Here is an 11,417-nt window from a genome sequence, read left to right on the forward strand (position 1 = left end):
CTGAAGCAATTCACGCTAGAATAGGCTGAGAAAAATCGGGTCTCGATCACTGATGATGGTTTTAGGAAGACCATGAAGGCGAACAATATCTTGCAGAAACGCAGTAGCCACACGTAGTGCCGTGAAATTAGGGACCAGAGCAGTAAAGTGTGCATATTTGCTGAGGCGGTCTACCACTACCATGATGGCCGATTTGCCGGAGCTGAGGGGAAGTCCTGTTACAAAATCCATGGATAAATCTTCCCAAATTTGTGTCGGTACTGGTAAGGGTTGGAGGAGACCAGCAGGTTTGGATTGCAGTGGTTTAATTTGTTGGCAGAGAGAGCAAGCGGCCACATATTGTTGAACGTCTCTATGTAATCCTTTCCAAAATACATTTGCCGAAATGTGTTTATATGTGTGCAACCAACCGGAGTGGCCCCCTTGCGGAGTATTATGGTATTCATATAAAAAGCGTTGTTGAAGAGGCTTGGGGATGACCAGTCAGTGATGGTGATAGAGGATGCCGTCTCGCCAGCTATAACCAGTGGCATCTGGGACATCGAACTGAATATTGGCAAGGAGCGGTTGGAGCTCCGGGGAAGATGTTGTTGCCTCGCGCAACTCCGGTAAGAAATCCCAACTGATCTGTGTTAAAGTTAATTCGTTTAATGCTGCTGACTCGTTGAGACCCTTCTGAACCGATTCGGTGGATCGGGAATGTTGGGCTGCATCATTCGATGTTGTAATTAGCTGAGGCCCATGGGCTCGAGAGAGGGCAACAGCAGCCATGTTGTCTTTTCCTGGCTTATATCGAATTTCAAAAATGTAGCCCACTAACTTTGTTAACCACGAACTTAGGATTTTGAGAAAGGCAAAGCAAGACTAGAGGGTTCACCTCCTTCTCTCCTTCTCCTCCGGTGGTTCTGGAGGCGGAGAGATGCTGGCGGTCCTCGCTGTGTCTCTCCGCCTCCTTCTCCCCTTCTTCTCTCTCTTCCTCTCTTTCTTCTCTCAGTCTTCTCCTCAGCCGGTGTCTCTAGAAGCAGAGAATGATGTGCTATTTTGCTCAAGATCGAATGGGCTTTCCCTGATGAAGATATCACCACTGCTGTCGCTCAAGTCCTTGAAAGCTCGAAAGTCCTCAAAAGCTCCGTTGCTGCCCCTGCTGCTCAAAATCTTGTTGAAGCCCGATGCTGCCTCTCAACTTGCATCGCCATTGCTGCTGCCCCAGTAGAGGCTGCTGCCTCCGCTGATGCTCAAGACCATGTTAGCTCCGTTGCTGCTGACCTTATTGAAGCTGTCGCCACCTCTGATGCTCAAAACCATGAAAGCACCGTTGCTGCCGTCTGCTCAAAATCTTGATGAAGCTGATGTTGTCTCTGCTGCTCAAGTAGCTGTTGCAACCGTTATTGCTCATCTCCCTTTAGCCTCTGTTGGTTTCAGGGAAATCTCCTACACCCCTTTTCCGGCTCCTTCTTTATCACCTATTGCTCAGTCTACTTCCATCGTCCTCAACCTAATCCCTCTTCTTCAACTTTTGCGATTTCTGATTTCCGCTTGCCGCCGGTAGCTAGTTCCTACCAGAGTTGTAGACCTCACCAATTCCTGCTCCAATTGTGACAAATCCCTGCACAATTTCTCTCTTCGAGGTTCTCTGTCAGATATCTGCAGTCAAAGCCTCTGCTCCTCCTGTCAATGCCTAGAATATTGTTCCTTCATCGGCTACCGAGGGTCCTCCTTTTCAAGAGGTGTCGCCTCTCTCCCCTGACCCTCGCTCTCTGCTCTCTGCTCTCCCTTTTCTATGTAGTCTCCTGTTTTTCCTGTTTTGAGCACTCTGTCATCCACTTTCCTCCCCTCAAACCTTCCACTTCGGTAACCAGCTCCAGTAAACCATCTCTCTCCCTCTCCCACGATCAATACCCTTTACCCATTATACCCTCACCTTTGCGATTCATTTTGGGCCCTATGGCCCATGGGCCTTGCTCCTCTCCTCATCCCTTCCCTACCCTCATATCTTTGACTTGTGACTTAATCCCTTCAGGATTTGTTGTTATTGTTGCCCTCAAATAGTTGATTGGCTCGATGTCGCTTCGTTTATTTCTTAGTTTGGCTTTGGGTCTCCTTTGCTTGTATAACTAATTTGCTTTAATTGTTGCTCTTAGGTAATTGTTAGGCTCATTGCCTCTTAGGTTGCTTGTTAGTTGAGGCCTTTTTCTCGCTTTGTCTGGGCTCTGTTCCTTGTGCTCTTGTAATTTCTTTTATTCTCTTTGGTAATGAATTATTTAATCATCCAAAAAAAAAAAAAAAAAAACTTTGTTAACCACTTGGCCTGTTCAGGTGTTTGGATTGTTTGGCCAGCTAGCTCCCGGAGACTTCGATGATCAGTCAGGATGATAAAATTTGCGGCCCAACAGGTATTGGCGCCAACGGGCCACTGCCTGAGTGATGGCATACATCTCCCTTACATAGGTAGAGCTAAGCTGCATTGTAGGAGTCATTTTCTTACTAAAGTAGGCAATTGGATGTGTTCCTTGGGCCAATACTGCTCCAACCCCAAGACCTGATGCATCCGTTTCCAATGTAAATGGCTCATTAAAATTTGGGAGAGCTAGCACTGGAATTTGAGTGAGGACGTGCTGCAGCTTTTGAAAGGCCTCTTGTGCTTCCTGATTCCATTTAAAATTTCCCTGTTTGAGGAGTGAAGTGAGCGGAGCAGCTATGTTGGCATAGTTCTTGATAAAACGGCGATAATACCCGGTTAAGCCCAAGAATCCCCGTAGAGCTCTTAATGTAGTTGGTATAGGCCACTCAAGAACAGCCGCTATCTTTGTTTGATCCACTGCCAACCCCTGAGATGAAACCACATGTCCCAGATATTCGATGCTCTGTTGCCCAAATGCACACTTAGATAACTTTGCATATAACTAATGTTCCTGCAACATCTCAAATACCAATCTTAAGTGTTGTAAATGGGCCTACCATGATGGGCTATAAATTAATAGATCATCAAAAAATACTAAGACAAACCGTCGAAGGTATGGCTTGAAGATGGAATTCATCATAGATTGGAATGTAGATGGCGCATTCGTAAGTCCAAACGGCATGACCAAAAACTCATAGTGGCCGTCATGTGTACGAAAGGTTGTCTTGGCAACATCGTCAATGCGCACCCGGATTTGATGATAACCGGAGCGAAGATCCATTTTGGAAAATACTTGTGCACCATATAACTCATCAAACAACTCGTCTATGGTAGGTATAGGAAATCAGTCCTTGATAGTAACTGAGTTTAGGGCTCGGTAGTCCACGCAAAAACGCCACGTGCCATCTCTCTTCTTTACCAATAGCACTGGAGAGGAGAAGGGACTGGTACTGGGCCGAATGATACCGGTAGAGAGCATTTGGGTCACCTGGGCCTTAATCTCATTTTTCTGGAAATAGGGATATCTGTAGGGCCTGACATTCATGGGCTCAACTCCTGGTAACAAATGGATTGAGTGATCTTGGGCTCGGACTGGTGGTAGGCCCATGGACTCTTTAAAAATGCTATTGAAGTCAGTCAATAAGGAGGTGAGCTCTGGTGTAAACTGGGTTAATGGGGTTTGTTAAGCGAGTAAGAGCTCCAACCGAAACAAGGCCCATCCAGACCCATTATTTAATACCCTATGAAGGCCCTGATATTTAATGGGTTCAGGCCCATGTGATCCATCTCCCTCTAATGTTATTGAACGCTGTCCATGATGAAATTGGATTGTTTTTTTGGCATAATCAAACACAATCGGGCCTAGGGTAGCCATCCACTGGACTCCCAAGACCAAATCTGCTCCACATAGTGGTAGGACATATGCGTCAATAGTCATAGAAAAATGTTGAATGTGCACAGTTAAATTACGTATAAATCCTTCACATACCAACCTATTTCCGTCGCCCACCATGACGTGTTCATTTGTTACTGGTTCCACCGTCGTGTTCACGAGTGGCAGCATATGGTTCTGAATGAAATTATGGGTGCTTCCTCCATCAAGCAGGTATTTGAGCAGATGGCTGGCTATCCTTTTAGTGAAACGGATCGTGGTTGGTGAAGACATACCAGTGAGGGAATGATAAGATAATTCGGTAGGTTCTTCAGCTGATAAGTGACTCTGTTCTGAAAGTTCGGCTGACCCTGAAATCAGCGGAGTCTCACTGTCCTCTTCATCGTATTCCAACAGGAACAGTTGTTTAGTCTTACAGCGGTGCCCTGCAGAAAATCTCTCATCACAGTTATAACACAATCCTTTCTCTCTACGCTGTTGCATTTCAGCAACTGTTAGGCGTTTGATCGGGATGGTGTTTGGTGGTAGTAAGGTTGTGGTTGATTTGGAAAGCCCAGATCCTATGAATGAAGGTGCGGGGATGGAAGGTTTTGTGGATAATGGCATGGGGCGAACAAATGGTCGTCTAACTTCAGATAGCTTTTGTTCTTGAATACGAGCTAGCATCATGGCATCCATTAGTTCTACTGGACGAAAGGATTTTACCTCATGGCGGATGTCAAATCGGAGTCCTGAAATAAAGAAACTAACCAGAAATTCGGTAGGTAGGTCCTCTACGCAATTGGCAAGACCTTCGAATTGGGCCTGGTAATGCTCTACCGTTGTAATATGAGTTAGTTTAGCCAAGGCTTCTCTCGGATCATCATATCCTGTTGGCCCAAACCGCATTTCTAAAGTTCTCGTAAGAGCGCTCCAGGTTGTGAAGATTTTGGATCTGGTCATCCACTGAAACCATTGTAATGCTAGACCTTCCATATGGATTGATGCTAAAGTGAAGCGTTGATCATCAGGTGTTGCGAGAAACTCAAAGAATTTTTCAGCTCTAAAGATCCATCCCGAAGGATTGGTACCATCAAATTTTGGAAAATCAACACGGGCCGTTCGAGTCTGAATCGAGTTTGGAGAAGCTATGGTTGCTCTGGGAGGAGATCCCAGGATGCAGCGGCCTTCCGATACTGGAGTTGCTTGTGCAGCTCGACCATCCATCGTTGTTAACCTTACAATAATCTCATCCAATAGAGCTCGTTGTTCAATCAGAGCCTCTCGTTGATCTGTCATAATCTCTTGCAGCGATTCGATTTTTGTAGCATGCTCACTTGATGCAGCACTCAATTGCCGGAGTAGTTCTTCAGCTTGCCTTCCTCGAGTCCCTTCAGCCATGGATAATCCGGCAGGTCGAACCAATGATACGGTTAATTTGTATAAGAAATAGGACAAAGAAGAAACAGAGGTTCGAAGTAGCAGAAGAGACAGAATGAGAGAAGAGAGGAGAGAGAAGAGAAGAGTGATAAGGGTTAATTCTTCTTATCAATATCGTCTGACACCCCCACTTTATAGTGGTCCCGGGTCGGTTACAACAGAAATACTGAATTATGCAAAAATACTAAAATAGGCTAGATAGCTGTTTGGCATTTTAAACATATGATTCTAGAGTCTTCAGGCGTCTTCCCTTACGAGATGCGTGTCGTAGTGGGAGTGCTTCTTCACCGTCAGTGGGTTCTTCTACCATAACTCGCTGAGTTGTATCAGAACTTGTCACATCAATATCTTGTTTTGCCTCACCCCATTTACCCTGCTTTGTGTTGCCGCCAATCTTACAGCACTAACTTTCAGAACGTGATACCTGGGATCTTGGCCTTAAAGTGTGTTGTGAACTAAGTTATAACAAGTGATACCTAACAAGCTTCCTATGGGGGAGATAATATCTGTAATGTTTAACTCTATGTGCATCTGTGTGCATATGTTCATAACTGTCACATACTGTGATATTTCAAGGCTGAAGCATACCACATGAGTCAAGAATAACATGTATACAATATTAGGAATGCTACTAAAGCCACAGATACTTTCAAGCTTGTTAAAGTCTCACATAAAATGACTATTCGAATTAGGCAGGACTAAGGAACTATCTGACTTATCTACCCACACAAACTCGGTTCAAGCCAACAGAATTATGCCTTCTGCTACTGGGAATTGATAAAAAATTTCGTTCTGCCATCCCATTCCATTGTTTGGAAACACTGTACCCTTATCTCAGCAAAGACATTGGAAAATCTATTTCGCGGACCCTCTTCGGTAATCTAAAACCCTAGTATAGTCTATGCGAGAAAACAACATTCCTCGACCCCCTTATTTTTCATGCGCACCCTCCAATCTCCATAAGGTGATTTAGGATCTCAAGCATTAATATGGTAAAAAGCGATGATAGGGTGAGCAATTGTAACAATGTAAAAGAAGAACAGAAAATGAGACCTCTCCCTCATTAATTCAACAGGTCAAAGAGTGTGTGACCATTCTCCTCAACAGTAAGGGAGATCATATCTAATTTTCATGATATATTGGAGTTGATATCCAATTATCCATCATTCTATGGCCAGCCTCCCTGTCATTAATCACCTAGGGATTCAAAGGGACTTGAGGGATGTAAGGGCAGGATGTCAGTGCAAGGGGGTCCCATTATGCTATGCTCACCTAATCTGTTCTGTTATCAATTCTTGGTTCTAAAAATATCCTCATACCCTGGTGAGCTAGATCCTAAAAGACATTAGATGAGAAGAATAGAAAGGAAAGTTTATACATCAGCTCTTATCTAATGATTGCACAGTTGTCCACTTGCTTCATTGAGGGGTTTTTCTTCTTTTTTTTCTTTTTTTCCTCCTGTTTGGGGGTTGAGGGGGTGTCTGTACCTTGTTTTCTATTATTAAATGGGCTCGTAATATTATTCATCCTTCTTCAGCAAAATTACTATAAACCCTTATAATGTAGAATTCACCACATGATAACTGGTTGAGTGGAGATGACATCAATGTGGATTACTCTACCAAAATGAACTTATGGAAGAATGGATGTCATTGATCCTTTTAAGGTACATACATCATCTCCAAAGGATAATAATATCAGTATGGGAATATCAAATAAACTGTGGATTACCTCATACGAGAAGTCTACATGCCCTGGAGTATCAATCAAATTTAGGCAATATGGCTCATTGTTTAATACATAGCGCATACGAGCTGCCTGAAACAAAGTATCAAGTAAATTAGAATATACAAATGAAACTTAGAGAAAACAGGAACATGATCAAAAAAGTGAGAAGAAGAAATAATACAATACAAACACCAACAGGAAGAACAGAAGGGAGAAAATGATATGTTAAATAGGCCAGCAAGTAAAATCCCAAGCCTATGAGTCATTGGTGCAATTACAGTGAGGGAGATTGAAAAGAGACAACTTAATCAGAGCTATTAAATATTCGAGTGATAGTTTAATCAGACACTCTGATCATAAAGACATAAACTATGCAATTCTTTGTATTCTGATTCATCCTTCAATTCATTTAGTTGATCAGTTTGGAAGATATGGCAAAAGGCCTTTCCTTGGTAGCCTAGGAGTAGAAAAGCTGATTCCATCCCTGGCTGAATCACATTGACAATGAATTAAACACAACTTAAAAGGAAATATTCTTTAAGCCAAAGAGAGAATACTCCAAAACAACTCATATTGAACCTTTAATCCAAACCTGCAACTCAGGTTCATAGACATAAAACAAGAACATCAATTTTGTATACAGCCCAATTACCCACAGTTTAGGCCCATAAAAATGGCCTATTACATTAAAAAAATATCAATGGGGTCAAAGATCCAACATGTATAAACCCAATCCGAGACTAATTCCTAACAAACAAAACCCACTTTGGTGATGGAACCACACCAGCCTCACTACTGATCTGAACATATTAGACTCAACAAGCAGAGTCACAAGTGCTCAAGATTCTATCTGGTTTGAATTCTGATCTACAACATATCAAAGGTCAAATACTTCTGGGTGAAAAAAATTCCTTCAATGAATGAAGCCTATAGCATTCAATGGATTGTATCCCCTCACACACTTAAGTTGAAAACTCTTCCTTCTCTAATGACAATTCTGATATTGGTGATTGTCATGGATGTGGTCATCTTTCTGTTTTTCCTGTAAGAGGTTGTGAGTTATGGGGAGATCGAGAACATGAAAGTGGAACAGGTAGAGGATGACAAACCACCCAAGCCTTATGTCAATGATCGCACTGTCCAAGATCATTCACACAATTGGCAAGTGTTGTGCTCAATAAGGAAAACCTCAGTGTGCCCAAACAACTTGCTAATACATTTGGAAGTTGCAACTGCGCAAAGTTCTGATGTGGTATTCTAAAATGATACTAATCTTTCTTCTTCATCTGGACGTGTTCAATTGGCATCTGTTTCTCTTGATGATTTGGTCACTCAATTAGTCTATTACTTATATGCACTGCTACAAGTGCCCATACAGATTCTACTGTGATCTTGTTTCTTCATCTCGTACGGCTTGGCTTTTTATTCTAGTGCTACTTCTCCTATGACAATTAAATCAATTGTGGTTTCTCCCATTCATAAATATAGTTATCCTTCTCCATTCTCTCCAATGGGAATTCACTCCGGAATCTGGTAACCTTATTGTTTCTCCTTCTTTATCCTTGTCTTCTATTCTTCATATTCTTCAGTTACTTCCAAGTCTTTTTGTCAATAAATCAACTTACTATATCCTTGAACTATTCTATTATATTTTTCCCTTTGTATTCTGTTTTTTAAGAATCTACAAACAAGGTAGACAATAAGTGCAGGGCATTATAAGGATGGTCTACACCATACCATCCAGATCCTGCTTTGTCTTCTACAGCCACTTCAGCTTCTTCCATTAGTACTTTGCTCTCTCTGTTGGCATTTCAAATTACAGCACGTTTCTCCTTCCAAGCTCCCGCAAAATGATTGCTCTTTGCAAGACCATCTCTCACACAGAATGTGAAGTATATGAGCTGGGAAAGCGTCATCATGCTGTGCCTCTCTATTCATAAACCATAATGTTGAAAGAATCCTTCATTATTTTCTTTAGCCCGTCTCATTTCAAAAGCCAGTTCAACTTTTTCATATTCATTACCATTGTTGACTAATTGTTTTCGTTTGACTTGTTTATATTATTGAAAGATAATTCACAATTCATCTGTCGTTAGGGAATTTTGTAGTGAAATAGAAAACCAGTCTGACGTTTCCCTTAGGTTGTGGTTGTTTGCATGATTTTGGTGGGAAAGCTTTTCATGTCTTCACCAAAAGCATATGAAGAACACTGTACTTATATACCAGGGACAGAGATGGCGAAGTCTTTAAATCAGTTTTGCCAGCCTGGAGTTCCAGTTGATTCGGTGTCCACTCCCTTCAAAGTCCCATCGATTTGGTGGAACTCTCGCAGGGAATAGATGGAAACTTCGGTAATCCAACCACGAAGATACCAATCATGGATCATTTAATTCAAAAAACTCGCCCACTGAAAGCACATAGGTTTTATGTTTCCGTAGCCGAATCAAGGAGCTCATGATAAATTGATAAATAAATTTAAACGTTCAAATGAACAATAACAAAGTAATTTAAATTGCAAACGGTAAATGCGAACCTGTAGTTTGATAGTGATACCACGCTCTCTCTCCAGATCCATATTATCCAAAAACTGTTCCTTCATCTCCCTCTTCTGCACAGTACCAGTCACCTGCAGCAACTTGTCGGCTAAAGTAGACTTCCCGTGATCAATATGAGCAATAATACAGAAATTCCTAACATTCGAAACGGGGACCTGCCATCACCAAACCACGAAAACTCACTTCAAAACAACAAACTCCACGAAAATTAACACACACCTTTAAATCATTTTTCCTCCATGAGAGTACCTTCAAAAGTCGATCCCGACCAGCATTAATAGCGGATTCAGAATCCAAAACATCCTTCGATTGTGTTCCAGCGGTCTGACAGGATACTCTGAAGATTCGACGATGGCCCGAGGTTGAAGTGGAAATGTTGAGTCCGGAAACAGAAAATGGTGAAGAAGATAATCTGGAGGTTCTTCTGCAACTGTAGACTTGCCTAGGAGTGTTAGCAGATAAGAAGACCGTCAGTCGAGAAAGGTCTGTAGCCATTCTCGAAGTGGAACACTCGAACGGTTGCTTCCGGCGATGGACTCTCCAAGCATTAGCTGCTATTCTGCGTGTTCTGATTTCTGAGCCACAAAAGATGGGAAGATAGACGATGTTTTGGGCGGTAAATCAATTGTGAATCAGACAAGTTCTTGGCCCGATTATAGCCCTCTTTACCGATTCGGATCGGAATTCTGACAGACATAATTCCGTTCTTGAGTCCGAGTTAACTAATAATATTGGATTATTGTAAAAGAATGACGCGTCTAATTATTGATGGTTTATCGGTTTGATTCGGTCTCAACGGTTTAGTATAGTTTGTTTTTAGGGTATTTTTCATGTTGTATGGCTAAGTTGGGCCAAAACTCTTATCAGTTTTACTTAAATAACAAAAATTAGATGCTATCCACATTGGTCATTTTGAGAAATTACAAGTTATCTACTTCTTCTCTTCATTTTGAATTTAAAATGACCATTTACCCACGGGTGAAGAAAAATACATGTTTTTTATTTTGCAAAAAACTCACTTAATTTTCTAAAATTTACCCCTCCCCCCCAAAAAAAAACTCATTGGGTTCACCAATTCACCTAAACCTTTATGTCGTCACTCCCTAATGATATTCGAAATAAATCAACAAAATTCAATCAAATTACACATAACTCATAAAAACATACAACGTCAATTAGCGAAATAATATACAGAACTTGGCAAAATTGGAAGATAATTAGAACATTGATCTCATAGATGTAAGCGGTGGGGTTTTCAAGCCAAACCATCAATGCTAGTGATCTAGACCACTGACGGAAGACTGGAGGGGAGAAGCGCCTAAAGGGGTCTCCTAGAGAACTCTTTGCCATCATCAATGTATTATGATTGAACTAAAAACAATTATATTTTTCGCATGCTTCTATCACTTGCTTAAAAACTTGGATGCACAAGACAATAGAGGCCTTGGAATGGAGTTTCCACATGTCATCAAAGTAACAGAACTTCGTTGATTTTACTGAATCCATGCTTAGCGATGAACCCTTCAACCGCTGCAAAGATTGCAACTTTATATCCACTTATATGAAGCCATTTGATGGTAAATCACATAAATGGCGGTTGTGCGTGAGAGAGTGAGAGAGGGAGAGAGTGAGAGAGATTCCCATACAAGACTAGGGTATTGGATTTCACCAACCTAAGATGTGTAAATTGGAGCTTAATAAATTGATGAAGGTAGAATCCTTAACGTCAATGGAGGTCGTGGCTTCTTTGGTTTAGTAATGCTAGCTTTCAAGGTTACAGAGCACGCCGCAGGGTCTAGAAGGTTTTCCACTTACTGACGTTGTGAATTTTTATTTTGTCTGTTTCAATCGTAGTCTAGGGTTGAGAGATTTTTTTGATCAGGAATTGTGGTGGGTATTTTATAGCGGGAGGCAAAGTATG

General features: G+C 41.7%; 1 protein-coding gene across 1 annotated transcript in view; it reads right to left on the bottom strand.

The window, feature by feature from the left end:
- Positions 1-10,113, bottom strand: part of LOC149021178 (Small GTP-binding protein) — a 76,395-nt gene extending 66,282 nt beyond the window's left edge. The window contains exons 1-3 of the mRNA XM_089149440.1: positions 9,746-10,113; positions 9,475-9,651; positions 6,945-7,031 (exon numbers count right to left, since the gene is read on the bottom strand). Of these exons, the coding sequence (XP_089005566.1) occupies positions 6,945-7,031; positions 9,475-9,651; positions 9,746-9,991 (510 nt within the window). The 5' untranslated portion in view covers positions 9,992-10,113. The remainder of the gene's footprint in view (positions 1-6,944; positions 7,032-9,474; positions 9,652-9,745) is intronic.
- Positions 10,114-11,417: the final 1,304 nt, after the last annotated feature.

Source organism: Hakea prostrata, chromosome 3 (genome assembly GCF_041222555.1).
Source record: "Hakea prostrata isolate BN-2017 chromosome 3, UWA_Hpros_2, whole genome shotgun sequence".
NCBI classification, from domain to species: Eukaryota; Viridiplantae; Streptophyta; class Magnoliopsida; order Proteales; family Proteaceae; genus Hakea; species Hakea prostrata.